We start from the raw sequence: 16,430 nt of genomic DNA, 5'->3' as shown, positions 1-16,430 counted from the left end.
GAACAGGTCCTAACCGAAAAGAGAAACCCAAAGCAGAGAATAGGAAACGTTGGGTACAGGGCTAAGGGAGAACTTACCCCAGAGTAACATTTAAAAGAAATCGAAGTCTGTTTATGTGTTTCAAATAGGAGTCCATGCAGCTAAACTGTTGGGTTGTGTTGGGATCCTGAAAACATCATGCCTCAAGTTTAGAATCGAAATCTCCTTGGAAGTCCCCACAGGCCTTCGGTAGGAGGCTGAGATTCTGCGCAGAATAAATCAGACACACAAGCTTAAAGATCACATGGCTTCTCCCATCGGAGAAACGCAGTGTAAATAAAGAACAAAATAAAAGATGGTAGGAAATAGAGAGAGCTCTGGCAAATTGCGAAGGGACCAAGGAAGGGAGGGCACAAAAAGAATAAATATGTGTTATGTACCCCCGCCAACCCTCGGTGATGACCGTAACGCTGCGTACTCATACAAATAGAGAGCAGAGGAGGAACTCGGAGATAGGGCTCCATCTCTCTGAGTCACAAACGCAAAGTTCAGCCCCACCCACGATTGTGGGCTCACACCTGCCCAAGGTTCTGGAAGGCCGGGAGATCTCGGGAGAAACCAAGGACAGGCAGTCTCTGCTTAGAGTACCAACTGAGTATTCTGATTTTTTAATTGTAAGATATTATCTTTAACCATGGATGCGTGTTTTTCAAAAATTACTTTTCTCTTGGACCTCATGTCATATCCGTGAAAAAAGGTTTCGTTCGAGTCCCGTTTTATTATACAGTACTTACAGTATTTCAAGTGCAATTGGAAAAGAACAAAGAACATTACTTTGTTGGGTCTCCTCCCTGATCTGTTATGCTAAACTAGGTTTATAAAATCCAAAAATGACAATTGAACACACACACACTCACACTCACACACTTCTTTCTCTCCCAGTCTGTTTCTAAGACGAGCTGAGCCAGTATTCAAGCATGAGGAAGAACAAAGAACATCTTTATTGTTGTCACTAGCCAGGCTGCTGCCATTTCTTTGACTTGCTTTCTTTCAACCGTTGATGTTGGGAGCCTTCTGCAGCCAAGCCCCGTGCTGTTGGTTAGGATAAGCAGGGTTTTCCAATGGGCATTGTTCTCTCTGACTGTTGTCTTCGGCATCTCCCCGCCCCCCCGCCCCATATGCAAACCCACCCGTCTGCCCTGTGTAGGATGCATCCTTGGAGGAAAGGCAGCTGCAGACATCCCCAACTTGCACTGGGAACGGGGAAGCTTCAGATTTACCTGGGAAGAGTTTAAAAACGACAGGTTTTAAGGTAGGGGATTTAGCTCAGTGGTTCTGCTGCCTGCCTTGAAAGTGCAAGGTCCCAAGTTTGATTCTTGGTACCGAAAATAAAAAAACTTAACAGGTTTTAAGGTGCCTGGACCTGCAGGGAAGGCACACTGGTATCTCAGAAACACTTCTGCGGCTCATTCTCTTATTTTCTAGAGGAAACCCCCCCAAAAGCTGTGCATCTATAGGACTTAAACGCAGGTGTCTGGCTTCTGTTGCAGGCTCACTGTACAGTCCAGGGCCTCAAGTGTGGAGGAGAAGAAAAGGCCTGAAGGAAGAGCCCCTGAGACCTGCCCCCCCCAGCAGCTCCTGGCAGGAAGTCCACACCGTGCTCAGGTGGAGCCCTCGGACTTCAGGCCCAAGCTCCGTGCAGCAGGGTAATGGCAGAGTTGAGACTGGATCACGGTAGCAGCCTGTTCTCTAGATTTCTGTGATGACGGCAGAGCCACAGACCTCCAGCAGACCCGTTCTCTTGAAGCAGGTCATTGAAGGCTTGCTTTGTGGGGTACAGAGGTAACGTGAGTCTGCTCCTCCCAACCACCGCATTCATCTGACCCGCGCCCAGGTGCTCTGGGAGCCAATTGCCAGATGCTCGCTGATCAGATCATTGATGCAGGGGTCCCTGCTGAAATTACCCATTTCTCCCTCTTCTTGCCACACTTGTAGGGACAGTAGCCCACGGCGGATGTGGAGTCAAACAGCCCTGGGCTGTGCACACTGTACTCAGGCTGGGCCAGGCTCTGCCCAGCACATGCAAGTTGCTGAGTATCTACACTGTAGATGCTGCCTTTATGCGCGCAAGAGACAATAGGGATATCCCCAGGGCTGCACAGCTGGGCAGGGGTAAAACCGGGCCTGCATGTCTGGTCCCCCATGAGCCTTGCACCAGCTCCAGTAGATGATACTGGCAGCATTGGTGTTGCTCCAACCTTCCTCTTTGCCCTATTCACCTAACTGGCTTTTGTTAGAATCACCTGGGAAACGTTGACAAGTGCAGTGTATGCACTCACCCTGCCCCCTCCACAATTTAATTAAAGCCTTTGGGGGTGGGGCCCAGGCACATTATTTTTAAAGTCCCATGAATTTCAGCGGGTAGCAGTGATGTCCAGCATCCCAGAGACCTCCTTGTAGACATCCTGAGCACTTCTTGACAAATTTTGCCTTCCTATAGCCAAGGCTAAGGGGAAGATATTTATTCTCTGTTTGAAGCTCTTAACCTATTTCTTCGGCAAAATTCTAGTTTTGCCTTGAGGCAAAAAAGGGTGGGGGAAGGATAACAAAAAACTGTGTGTCCATTTTAAGTATCTTTAGAGTTCTCAAGACTGTGTTTCATACTTTAGTGCATTCAGAATTTTATAATATCACTATTATGCCTCATTCTTACCATATATATATTATACATATATAATATATATGTGTGTGTATATATATATATCTATATATATATATATATATAATGCTAATAAGCATATTTGCTCCTTAATATTTCTTCCTTATGTAAAACTAGGTATTTTAGACTCCAAAGACTGCAACGTTGGGCTCATTCTTTCTTTGCAAAGAATTCCTCTTAAGTTGTTGAGAGAAAAATGCCCATAAAATCACGGCTTTGTGTTTTGTTTTCGACTCTGTTGATATTTGAGCAGCACTGAGTCTTCCCCAAAGACCAGTAGGAGGGGCAGGAGAAGGTCGGCCCTGGCCCTGCCCATCTTTGTCTTATCTGCCTCCCTTTGAAGCCTTCTGGTTTCTGCTTCTCTGGACCTTTCTGCACTCTTCTTCATGGGAAGGAGTCTTAGAAAAACATCACTGTATGCTCCTGTCAGCTGTGTGGAGCAGGGTCATCACTCCCTTGTTATAAGCGAGGAGGGTGTACCTGGGGTTGGCAAGTGTGAAATCACACAGCTAACTAGTAAGCCAGAGACCCAGTTCGGGAGCTGGCTCTTGCTGCTATCCCATTACTCGAGTGTTCCGTTCTTCCACTGCCATGCAGCTGCGTTCACCTAGAAGGCAGAGAACTCCACCTGGCAGCCTTCTTGCCCCATTGTGTTGTCTGAGCAGCACACTTCATTTCAGAAGGAAGATCGGGCTACTGAGGGTGGTGTGTGCATCTGCAGTCTTTGGGAGTGTTCTTTTGCCATCAAGATGGCAGTCCATTTACAATTCTAAGTGTTAGGTAGCTTGGCATAAAGATTGCAGTGTGTAATTACCTGTTTCTCCATTTAGATCTATTCAGTCTGTTTCTGACTCATTGTAATGGTCAGAAAAGCTCGTGATTAAGCAGCGGTTTCTTCCTCAGTGTCATCTCCAGTTTACATGTATAATGTTGAATTTTTTCCTAATTACCTGTCACTCTTGTCCATGTTCCTGGGCATTTCGGGAGAAGTAGAATCGATTTGAAGTTTAGGTTACTACAAAAAGCTGGTTAGAAAGCCTCTGATGGCTGACTGGACAAAAGGAGCCCATAGACATAGTCTTGGAGTGGCTGTGCCATCGGGCGAAGGCCTTGGTGTCCATTACCCAGTTTGCTTCTCCTAGTTATCCTGTAAGCTTGTAGATATTGAAGTGGTTTCCTTGCCTGGCAGTGAATAGAGAGGAATCACTTGCCTAGGGACCCGGCAGGTAAGGGATAAGAGCAGAGTTGGAACCTCAGACCTTTCTATCTTTTGCTGTTCCTGGGTACAACAGCTACATCGCTGTCCCAGTGATGGATGTGGTAGTTGAAAATGTAAGGAGGGTTTCTGGTTGAAATGCCTGAAAAGAGGTGCTTTAGTTTGTTTTCCCTTTCAAAAAGGATATGGTCAGTCAACTAATGCAGATTTAGCTGGGCATTTCTCATGTACGACAGTGTAGGTGGTAGGATTGGCCAGCCACTTCTCTTTTCACATCAGCACTTCACACAGAAGTTCACTTTCTACAGGGCTGTTTCACAGTGAGGCTGAGCTTCAGGAGAAGGGCGAAGCCTGACTCAGTCATGCAGACCTGTGTCCCAGCGCGCTGGCATGCTAGGACAGGAGGATTGCAGGTTTGAGCCCAGCCTGGACAACTTCACACATTAGCTATAAACCTGTTTCATAATTTTAAGTAATAATTTATTTTTTAAAAAGGCTGGATATGTAGGTCAGGGCAAAGGTCCTCCATTCAGTTCTCTGTTACACATACATACACAGATGAAAATGAGAAAAAGGTCAGTGATCAGCTCACACTCATACTCAAGGTGAGTACTCAGTAGTGGAGCTTTTTTATGACATGAAGATAATATACAGCTCCTAGCCTCTTTCCCACTGAAACTAACAGGTTGTTTTGCTCCAGAAGTAAATCTCTTTTGAACATGTGTGATTTAAATTTTAACTTGAGCTCCACTGTGTGTTCTGAAAGCAGTTGTCAGGCAGCTAAGAAATCTTTCAATGAGCTGGCTTCTTCCAAACTCACTATCTTTCGCCTCATATCCCCGTATTTCAAAAATCCAGGCAAGCGAGCTCAAAATCAGAATGCCCTCCCACAGCGAAAGCAGGAAGCCTTTCCCCTGGCCTTTGCTGCAAAGGCAGGCAAGACAGTGCAGAGAACAGATTGTGACAGCCATGTGTCTCTGGCCTACGACAGTCACCTTTGGGTTTTGCAGTAGATAATTCTACATTAAAAAGCTCATGTGCTGGGGATTTTGCTTAGTGGTTCCGCTGCCTGCCTTGCAAGTGCAAGGTCCCAAGTTCGATTCCTGGTACCGCCCCCCCAAAAAAGGCTATTCTCACTCGCTTCGTGGTAGTAATGCAGACTGGTACAACCACTGTGGAAATCAATATGGAGATACCTTAAACAACTAGGATTGGAAGTCCCAGCTATTCCCCTTCTGGGTATCTTCCCAAAAGAATTAAAAGAATCATACCACAGTGGGGCCCGGGGAAGTTCACTGTAATGCTGCTATGTTATGTATGGAAGACAGACAGCTCAGTGTTGAGTGGACATCCTCCTGTGCTGTGAGGTTAGCAAGACTTCACTTAGGCCTTCTAAGAATGTGCTCCTTGTCCTAGGGAGTCCCATGCAGAGGCTTCTGTTAACTACTGGATGTTCACATGTAGGTGAACTCTGACACTGAAGTTAATGGTCGTTTTCTGCATGCCCTCAGCATTAAGTGCACCGTGCACAACTCTGTATTGGCCCTGTCTTCCTGGTCTTTGGTTGTCAGCCCACTGAGCAGTAACTTGCCAGAGTACTCAGCTTCACAGGTGGTTGACTTGTTTTCAACCGGAGGGAGGCTGTCCTATGCAGGGTACGGGGCCCGGCCCTCTTTCACACGCGCAGGTGTGCTCGGTCGTGTTCATGTCCAAATACCAGTATCACACCTCTCCTCATTTGTCCGTGCCACCGCTTCCATTTACCTTTGTCTTGGGGCAGTGTGACTGGACTGTTTTCCCGCCTCCCACAGATAGCCGCAAGTTGTGAAGGCTGAAGAGAACTTTGCTTGTTTTGAAGAAACCTCACATGTTTTCCACCAAGACTCTGGGAAATAGCAGTGTAGCAACATGTAATTATTTTGACAGTAGTTGGAAGTTCAAGAATATTTTGTCACTGCTCAGCACAGCCTCCTGCTTCATATTGGCACTTGTTCCAGTGAGTTCGTAAGTCAAGATGCATATTACATATGGTCCTTGACTTACTATGACTCCACTTAAGATTTTGTGTCTTTACAATTGTGCAAAAGCAGTATGCATTCAGTAGAAACTGTAATTTAATTTCCATATTTTCCCAGCGTAGTAATAAGCAGTACAGTACTTTGTTGTGTTATGGGGCAGTGAGCCATAGCTCCCTTTTAGCAACATAGTCTTGAGTGTAAACAACAATACTGCACTCTACAGCCTGCTGTATTCAGTAAGTCACATGAGATATTCCCATTATTGTGAAACAGGCTCTGTGCTAGATTATTTTCTCAACTGGAGGCTTATGTGTACATGTTCTGAGCATCTTCAGGGAAGCTAAGGGAGGCTAAGCTATGCTGTGAAACAGGGTAGGTATATTAAATGCATTTTTTACTTACACCATTTGCAATTTTTGTTTGGTTTGTTAGGCTGTAACTCCATTGTAAGTGGAGGAATATCTGTGCTTAGATAGTTGTTTAAGAGGTATTGCTAAGAGGTCAGTGTGTTCCTTAGGCACTCAAGCTAGCCTGATTCTCTGAAGATTTTTGTCTTTCAAGATGCTCTTCTGTTCTCTTGGATGGTCATAATCTTGCCATCCAGTCCATTTTGACTTTTAGAAGGAAAGACACCTCCCAGTTCTGCAAGGACTAGAGAAAATGGCAAAACTGCTCTCCCTGATGTTTGAAGAATGTTGGAGGCTGAAAAACTGAAAATGTGCAAGTGGAATCCTGGTTTAGATAAGATAGAGGAATCTTGTCACATATTTCTTGCTGTTTTTGATAATTACTTAAAATTAATGTACATATAAAGTGTTAGGTTGAAACAGTTGGTGAGCAAGTTGTACTGGGGCAAGTAAGTAAATTTTTTTTCTGTCAGTTTAAAGCTGGTAGATAAGAGCTTAGATTTACATATTGTTCGGTATGCAAAGCATTGGAACAGAAGTGAGAACCAAAGGCTGTAGGATAGAAGAGATATGCAGATTAATAATTGACTTATTGAGAGTGAGTAAGTTGTTTTTTGCAGCTCTAGAATCAGGGTGGAAGAAAGTTATAGGGAAGCTGATTTCAGTTTCATTGAAGGATGATTTGTTGACCATGAAAATTACTTGAAAGTAAAATTTGCTGTCAAAAGAAGGCAGTTTGGTATTGATAGAGCACCAACTGTGTGGTCAGTTGGTGGAGATTTTTAAGGATTTAAATGTGGCTGGAAGCTGTAGTGATTTCAAATCTGGGTCTTCATTGGACACATTTAAGGTGTCCCTCTCCTCCCCTCTCCTGGTGGACTTGGATTCACCAGCTCTGGGATGCAGCCCAGGAATGTGTGTTTTAGGCCAAGCTTGAGGCCCCTGCGGATTGCAAACCCCTGGACTGAATTCCTTATCACTGGGGAAGCCTCTGCATTTGTGTTTTGGGCCTGTGGCTTTCTCGGGCTCCCACTGCAGCTCTGACTTCCTTGGTTTAGATGAGAACTCCAGCGTGAGCATGTGGATGAGAGGAGTGTGCTGAGATGACAAAGTCAGCTTTCGTGCGATCAGCAACACATGTGAGACTTAGAAATCCTGTGGTCCAACCCTGCATTTTATAGATGACAGAGCCGATACCAATGGGTGGTTTGCTTGAGGTCACTTCAAGACTAGCATAAGTTCCGGCTGTCACCTCTGTCTTCTGTAGAGCCAGTGCAAAATAAAAGTGTGTGACAGCGTCTTCCATTGACTTCTGAAAGGCCTCCCTGGTATTGCAGCAGGAGTGCGGTGGAATAGAAAGTCCTTGTCATTGCCAGTGTCCGTCTGTTGCCAGTTGAGGACATTCATGTGTCCTGTCCATAATCAGGGTCCTGAAGCATAAGTATGTGTTAGAAGGGACATGGAGAGGACAGACAGCACCTCAAAGCCCCCAGGGCTCTGTCCCCTGGATGCCAGAGTGTCGTGTGTGGCCCAGCATCTCGTGACTGAATCCCTAGATGTCATCAGGGCAGAGCTGCATGCTGGAAATTGCTCTTGAAAGAAAGTAACTGTCTGTCATTAGAGCAGAATTGGAAAAGAGAACATGACAGAAGAATGTTGTGATCAATGTGAAATACCATTTAGTACTTTCCAAAGCTACTTATAAAGGGCAAGTTTCAGGCCACATCTGAGTAAGCAGCAGTTATTCTGAGCCTGCAGAGAGCCCCTTCAGACCAGCTTTGTGTCCTTAGCCACAGCTCTGTCTATGCCCAGCCTCGAGCAGACTCACTGCGTGCCTCTGTGCCCCTTGATGCTTAGAGATAGACTTTCAACTCCCAGGGGCTCTCTTACACTCTTGAGCATCGTAGTTCTCATTGAAGCAGCTGTGGGAGGATTTGGAGAAGTGTCCACAGTTAATTTTAATTGCCATATGAAAAAACTGACATTGAAAAGAATCAGCAGGTCTTAGTAAAAGGCTTGTAGCCAGTCTCAAACTGGCATGGTTTTAGTTTGGCTCTTAACTCTATATGGTCTGAAAAGAAAGTCTCCTTAAATATTATGTAAAAATTGGCCACTGTGTGACACATGTGCCTACCAGAGAACTGACTTTCATGCTATAGAAAACATTTGTCATGGCTGCCTCAGTCCAGCCATTCATGGTTGTTTCAGACTCTCGTTCTCACAGCAGCTCAAGATTGTTGGAATATCAGTCAGGTCATACTCTGCCACTGCTTCAGTCTCTCACCTGCTTTTCTGTGTTGTGTTGAGGAAAAGCCACATTGCTGTGCCACAGTGGTGCAGAGCACCAATGGCAAACCTTTTAGATCGTTCAGTGATAACAGACAGCCGGCTGCAGCATGTGTACCATAGGCTTACCACCATTGTTATAGATCAGTCCTTCCCTGGTCTCCCCATTCCCTCTCACTGCGTCTGTAGCCTTCTCTCCCCCATTCCCAAGTGCATCAGGCTTATTTCCCCCTGCTGCCACTTTACTTGAAACTCCCTTTTCCCAGACACCCACAGAGATCACTTCTTGGTTGCCCCTACATCTCTGCTCGGGTATCACTTACCTAGTTTGACAGTTTTCCCAGCTCTCCTCACCTGCGCTGCATGCTGGTCCTCTGCACACACTCATGTACACCATCACAGTCCTTGCCTGACTTTATGGTATTTCTTTTCCAGTTATCTTAACCACTGCTTGGCAGTGCTGCGGTCTCTGGATTGTGAGTATAGGGACTGATTTGCTTTTGTTCACTCTTGTATAGCCCATTGGGTAATGTCCGGCACTTGAAAGATGCTCAGTAAGATGCTGCAGGAGTCACCATGTGTGCCTTCCTAATATTGTCAGTCTTACTGGCTTCTTGCCACCTGTGACGGTAGATTTGAGTGTGTAAGAGGTGGCACCTAAGTTGAGCTTAAGCTGTAACCTGGAAGCAAATATGAATACTTCCCCAGGTGACTTAACACATTAGAACCCAAAACTGATGGTGTCCTGTGCCGTGCTTTGTGAGGCTAATGTGAAATTACACTTGCACACTCACTAGGCTGTGCTCACCAGCACTGGCCAAAGGCTGCACTACACAACCGTTGTGATACCTTCTCCAGCATGTTTGTGTTCATGGCTGTCTACAGTGGTGACTTTTAGGGCGCTCAATTTGAAAATTTTCAGTTTAGCTGGATTGCAAATTATGTTGTGTTATTATAACTCATGTAAGATCACAGTTTGAGATTTAGCATAGAATTCTTAAGGGCATTAAAATACAGGATAACTTTGGTATTAAGTTTGCTAATCCTTATATTCTTCTAGTAATTATGCTTTATAATTTTGTTTTCCTATAGTGATCCTTGGTCTACCACAGAATTGAAAGCAGTCACGTTTTGGATCATGCACTTACAGTGGCAGTATACAAAAAAAGGTTACTAAGCGTATACCAGGAATCAGCAGCTGCTTTTTCACCAGTCACAAAATGTGTTGAAAGATGCCTCAGAAGAATTTAGCTTGTGAATCTTGCCGAATTCTAGTCAGCTGTTTTTAGAAATGCAGATAAAGAAAATGAAGGATATAGGAGAACAGCTGTATACTGCACAAATGAATGGTGGACACAGTTCCTTGACCATGTCACCCAAACCGCCTAATTCTAGTAGAGCAACTCGACCAGACAGACAAGAAGCACAAGCCCTCTTGTACCAAGGCTCGGAGGCAGAGGCTGCCTTGATGACCATTGCCACGTGTATGAAGTGCAAAAGTGTTCACAAAATCCCTCTTCAGGATTTGAAGAAAGATACTGGACAAAGCCAAAAGGAAGACAAATATGTCTGTCTCAAATGCAGCATTCATGTATCTCCTCCTCGTTTTCATTTTGTAAACAATAATCCCAGTGCTGCCCATGTTGGAGATAATACTGAAACTATCTCAAGTCCTGTCAACAAATTTAAGGTAAGGAACTTTAAGCCAGGCAAATATTATTGTGATAAATGTCGGTTTTCTACAAAAGACCCCCTGCAGTACAAAAAGCACACACTTCAACATGAAGAGATTAAATTCATTTGTTCTCACTGCAACTACATTTCGTACACAAAAGGAGAGTTTCAGAGGCATTTGGTGAAGCATACGGGCATATTCCCTTATCAGTGTGAGTATTGTGACTATGGTGCTATTAGAAATGATTACATTGTGAAGCATCGGAAAAGAGTCCATGAGAGGGCCGGGGCTAAACGGCCACTCAAGACTGTTGGCAAGCTAGAGCCAAAAAGAATCAGTGTCTCAAGACAAAACACAGAGCTTTTAAAGGCTCCCAGTCCAAGGACTACGTTTCAAAATAAGTTGTCTGATCAGCTTTCAAGGTTCTCTCTCCAAGCAAATAAAGACAAAATGCACAGCATCATGCTGTTACCTGAATCAAAAGAACACCAAAAAGATGTAGTGTGTATTCCAAATAAAATGACCCTACCTGAGCCCAACGAGGTCAGTCTGTTTGAGAACAAAAGTGTTGAAGTAGAAGTGTTGTCCCCTTCAAAAGAACCTGTTCAGCCAGGCGTGCCATTGACAGTGGTGGCCCCGTCAGAGCTTGTTGTCCCTGCAAACTGCTTAGCCCAGTTGATAGACGTGAAGGTTGTCAATGGCACACAGCAGCTTGTTCTGAAATTGTTTCCACTGGAAGAAAATAATCGCCTTGAAGCTGACAGGGGTGATATAAGTAATTCTGGGCATACCACTAAAGAGAAGAGTTCATATGAACAAGAAAAAATACTTCGTGCTGAAAAAACAAAGTCGCTAACAATTGAAGGGAATGTTGGGAAACTTTTAGGCATTGATAGTCTTCAGTCTTCAGTTCAGAAGCAATTTAAAAATGTGAAATGGGTAAAGTCTTATGATTTTTTCATGTCAAACTCTAGTGTGCACAACTATAGAGAATCCTTTTTTAATTCTGATATGGTTGAGGACTTGCAGAGAAGAAACAGTTTGTATGCACACAGAACTGCTCTTCCTTCTCTTGCCTTAAAAGCCCACTCTCCATCATCTGTAGTAAAAAACAGTGTTTTCTGTGGTCTTGGACCTGCATCAAACCCTTTTCCATATAAAGCTGCTGCTGCTTTTGCTGAAGGTGGAAGAAACTCACGCAGTGACTCTCAGCAGTCATTTCCTCTTGCGTGGCCTGCAGCTGTTTCGTTTTCTGGAGAAAAGGGTGTATTGCCTTTAAGTGAAAATGATTTAGAACCTAGAAGTAATATTAGTTTTCCTGTAAAAATGGCTTCCTCTAGTAGAAAGCTGGAAGGCAACCAGACACAGCAAAGCAAGGCAGTTTCACATGTAGGTCAGATTTCCTCTCCCCATAAAAGTGAGTATTTACACATAAATATAACTGGAGAAGAAAGAGTTAAGTCTCATCAACCTGGGGAGAAGCCTATAGAATTGAAGGATTCTGAAAGGACTAAGGACACTTTCGATGGCCCAGTCATCTCATCAGTATTTTCTTTGAGCTCCGGATCTGAAAATGTGCCAGAAGGTATTAAGTGGAATAGTTCAACATCCAAAATAAAGTCAATTGAGCTCTTGCGCAGGAAGATAGCTCAATTAATTGAGTCCTGTGGCAAGCCTTCCTCTTTGTCTGCAAATGGTGCACACCGTCGTTCTGCAGGGCAGGCATCAAAGATAAGTGCAAAAGCAACCTCCGAGTGTATTGAAGAAATTAATGTGTCACTTACTGGCCCTGGCCCTTCCACGGGTCCTCTCCAGAAACCTCAGAATGAAGTTGCTCTTATTGGCAATGGACAGCTTACACAAAAGGAGATCTATCCACAGTTTGCCAGCATCAGTGATGGGAGAACTGAAAGCAGAGGGACCAGAAAGGCACCTGTGGCTACTCCGGTGCTGATCCCCAAAGGGGCTGTGCTAAGAGTTCTCAACTCCTCAGAGGATGCTCGCATCATAGAGGCCACCTGTGACGCGCCTGTCACCATTCCTTGCAGTGAAGCTCATTTACCGAAACCAGTTCCGATCCGTCCTGTGAAACAGTCAGACTCAGACTTGCAGCCTTTGGTGAGGGAAAGTGGCCCAATAGACATGTCCTGGAATCTGGAGACATCTCTGCGGCCGAAACCTAGAAAAGAGGATGCCATCTGCAGTACCACCCCTAAGAAAATGGGTCCCATGCACGGGCAACATGGGAGGCTGCTCTCCAGAAGTCTTCCTGGGAGCAGGAGTAAAACCAAGCAAGTAAACTCATCCAGGAAGAAGGGCAAGATTCAGGCTGAGTCCAGCCGCTGCCTCAAGGATCCTTCCATTTTTCAGGTTGCGAGACAGCTTCGACTGGTAGCAGTAAAACCCGACCAGCTGATTAAATGCCCCCGTCGGAACCAGCCTGTCATTGTGCTCAATCATCCTGATGTTGACTCACCAGAAGTAACCAACGTGATGAAGGTAATCAACAAGTACAAAGGCAACGTCCTTAAAGTGGTTTTATCCGAGAGGACTAGGTGTCAGCTGGGCATTCGCCGGCATCACCTACGACTCACCTACCAGAACATGGAGGAAGCTAGCCAGATGAAGAGGCAAATGATGTTGAAGATGAAACTGAAAAAAGTTCATAAAAACAACTACCAGGTGGTGGATTCCTTACCGGATGACTCATCACAATGCATATTTAAGTGCTGGTTTTGTGGGCGGTTATATGAAGACCAGGAAGAATGGATGAGTCACGGCCAGCGGCATTTGATAGAGGCAACTCGAGATTGGGATATTCTTTCTTCCAAGGGCAAATGAGTAAAATTTGGCATTTGAAGCAAGTTGTTTTTCATTTGATTTGAGGTTCTCCCCTCCCAGATTCAATAGGAGAATCCCAGACTAGAGGAATGAGGATTGTTCATTCTTCAGAGCCCCTGTAGGAATGGACCTTAGGAGGTATTAGAAGCCCCTGGAATTGTCCACACAAGTGGATGCAGTTCTCTAGAGAAAGGGTGTTGTATTCCCAGCAGATTTTCAGTGAGATTGAAGACCTCTCTGTTTAGTGCCCCCATTTCTGAGTAGATACGAACTTTGGTCATCCCTGCAGAGGGGCAAGTTTAGAGTGCTTTACGTATGCCCCTATAAATGCTACTGAAGAATGAAGCCTACGTTTTGGTGTGCACATACACTTTGTTTTTGCTTTAGCTCCTCTCCGGAATATTTGTTACATAGGAGAAATTACATTTTCTACATCATTAGTTATCTTAAATGTGGTTATAGAAAAAAATGGCCATTCTTTCAAATCCCTCCCCATTCTGTGATACTCATCTTCTATGTAGCACTGAGTTCTCCTTTAGTTGGGTGTTTAAAGGAATGAATGATTCCAAGGATTTCCCTGCATTTACTACATGTGTGTGTGTGTGTGTGTTTGTGTTTAATTCAAGTATTTTGGTTTTGCTTTCTTTTAAAAATCTTGACTTGTGACAGTTGGGTAGGGAATGTGCCTTTAAAAAAAAAGTTACAGAGGGAAAATAACGAAAAGAAAGTCTCTTTGCTTGTAATGATCCCACAGCATAAATTAAACGGCCAGTTTAAAATGTAAAGGAAGAGGTTTTATACAACATAAACCCTTAGGAAGACTTAGCTAAAGGTAGACTTGTAAAGCAGGCTACGAGAAGAGTAACAGGACTTGGTTTTCACGTAGGGACTCGTTAAAAAATGGGATGCTGCTTGTCTGCATCGCTGGGGATCCCAAATGCTGGTCCCTGGGCCAGCCCCTCCTGTTTTCTGAACAGGTGCTGCTGTGGACTAGGACAGCTTTCCTATCTCTTCTCCACCCTTTCCTTCTTTGCCTTTGAGGCTTGGGGGAGAAATCAACATAATAGATAGAAATCCCCTACTGTCTTTGCGAAATCGTAGCAAACATGATCCCTGGTTTTCAATGCCAATACTGGCTTGCTGGTAATATAGCTTAATCAGCCACACCTCCCTAGTGCTCATCTTTCCTGAGGTCTTCCCTGTCTTCTCCACCCACAGCCAACAGGACTCTTAGGACCTGTAAGGCACCTGTGTGTACGTGGGCAGGTGGGCGGCTTGGCAGAGAGCTCAGACCTGACTTTTAGCCTTCACTGGCCCAGGCAGCTGGGCACTGACCTTCAGGCAGCAGTACAGATGGCTGAGTCACAGGGCAGCTTCCCCAGGCCTTCTGCCCTTCCTTAGGGTACTTACTGATAACAGTGGTACAGGGACTGTGACATCTGAAAGGACACCAGTGCTTTCTAGCTGGCTTGGCAATTAGTTGGAGACTTGTTCTTTCTGTTTTGTTTTTTGTGAAAGTCATAGATTATCGTCTGATGGGTGGGATTATAGTCCTTTAAATAAAGTTTGTTCTCATCACAAATACTCAAATTTCTTCAGTATAAGATCGTTAAGTTGCTTGATTTTATTAAAATTTAAAACTTACATTTTTATATATGTGTGTGTACACATATAAGTATTTTTACCACATGAGAATTGCAATAGCTAATTTTCTGGTTTCCTATTTTATAATATGTGGGCTGGGAAAAATGTACAACATTTTTATATTCCAGAAATAATTTATTTTGGAAGTACATTTTTATAATGGTTTGATCTCATTTTTAGATAATGAAAGCACAGTAAGTGATGGGGTTTCATTTTTATGAACAAACAGGAGTAGAAACCCCCCGTGGATCATTTTATTATGCATTCAGTTTTTGTGCAGTTTTATTTGGTGCTTTGTGGCTGTTAGGTGTTGTACCACTTCACTACATGGCAGAGCGTTCTGAAGTTTTATCTGTGTTGCAGACTTGTACCCTCCTGCATGAAAGAGATCTAAGATACGGAGAGAAAAAGAAGAAAAGCCTGTGACTTTTGTTTTATTCTCCTATACCTCACCACTTAGCAGCTTTTTCTTGAATGGCTGGGCTGAGAGCTGGCCCTGTCAGAGTATTTAGCATCAGCTTGAAATATTTACAGTTCACAGTATCAGCTGTTGTTCAAGTATTACCTAAAACACATTTTTGAGTACTTACGTGGAATTGAATTTTGTGAGTAGAATATGTAGCAAAGCTTTTGGGGATTGTCAGAACTGTAATACTTTTTAAGCAGTTAAAAGGTATTCTCGGAGTCTTAAAAGTGGGAAAGCAGAAGTGGATATGTCCCCAGATACAGAGCTTTAGAAAGTAGCTTGTTAACGTGTAGGTAATGTCATGAAGCAAACACATTTCTAACAAAATTGGAGGGAGTAGGGGCAGAACTCTGTTGAGTACTTGTGTACTCTGACCTTAATTTTGAAGGATCTCTGGTCACTACTTGTTAGTAGTACTAATAACATTTATTTTAAACTTATTTTTAAAATTAGGCTTTACTATTGGGGGCCAGAAATGAGATGACCTTGTTATATTTATGATAGGCAAGTAAAACTAAGTGTACTCAGTAGATTCTATTTTATTCAAAATGTTATCCCCAGTCCAAAACACTTTGTGAGCCCCTCCTATGGGCCAGGCCCTGTTGGAACTAAACTTAACAATTAACCCTCAGAAGCTCCAGCCCCCTCTCTTTAGGACTTTTTCTTATAAGCCATCCCAGGAAATGAAGATGTGATGCTGCTCAGCCTTTAGAAAAACTTTTGAATCTGTGAATGTCTATATGAGCAGAAAACAAAACTTTGTATAACATGTTAAGCATTATTATAATTCCTGTGTTAACAGTCTGCGTCTGCTGCTCTGGTTTTGAAACACGTTTGGATATAGATATAGAAGTTGGAGTAAATTTTGTTAAATAAAAGTAACTGCAAGATTTTTTCTGCCCTTTCATTTTAGTAGTTAAGCAAGGTGGCTATTTATTGCACAGCCTACCTTGTGTGATACGTTTCTGAAGCGCATGAAGGTGTGCTTCTGCGTGACACAGGTGTTCTGAATTCTTCCATGGAAAACTTTTGAGTTATAGGCAGTTCTGGCCGGTTAATCATGCATAAACGGATAGGCTGGGCTGCTCTTGCCTTTGATGCAAGTTCACAAGAGATGCTGATTTATACAAGAGTGGAGATTTTCCAACACCCATTGCCCTCCGCAGAGAATGAATGTGG

At 43.9% G+C, this 16,430-nt stretch overlaps 1 protein-coding gene across 2 annotated transcripts; it reads left to right on the top strand.

Annotated features, from left to right (window-relative positions):
• Positions 1–635: 635 nt before the first annotated feature.
• On the top strand, positions 636–16,152 carry Znf518b (zinc finger protein 518B). 2 transcript variants are annotated; one of them, XM_010641843.3, is made up of 3 exons: positions 636–653; positions 1,530–1,685; positions 9,718–16,152. In XM_010641843.3, exon 3 carries the CDS (start codon positions 9,917–9,919, stop codon positions 13,139–13,141), a length of 3,225 nt encoding a protein of 1,074 aa, XP_010640145.1. In that variant the 5' UTR covers positions 636–653; positions 1,530–1,685; positions 9,718–9,916; the 3' UTR covers positions 13,142–16,152. The 2 variants fall into 2 exon arrangements, with proteins under 2 accessions (XP_010640145.1, XP_010640146.1); XM_010641844.3 differs by having other exon boundaries at positions 1,530–1,821.
• Positions 16,153–16,430: the final 278 nt, after the last annotated feature.

This window comes from Fukomys damarensis, unplaced genomic scaffold, assembly GCF_012274545.1.
Source record: "Fukomys damarensis isolate Sample0158 unplaced genomic scaffold, DMR_v1.0_HiC HiC_scaffold_35, whole genome shotgun sequence".
Lineage (NCBI taxonomy): Eukaryota > Metazoa > Chordata > Mammalia > Rodentia > Bathyergidae > Fukomys > Fukomys damarensis.
Note: the sequence above shows the minus strand (reverse complement) of the source record. Positions and strands in the feature narration are given on the sequence as shown.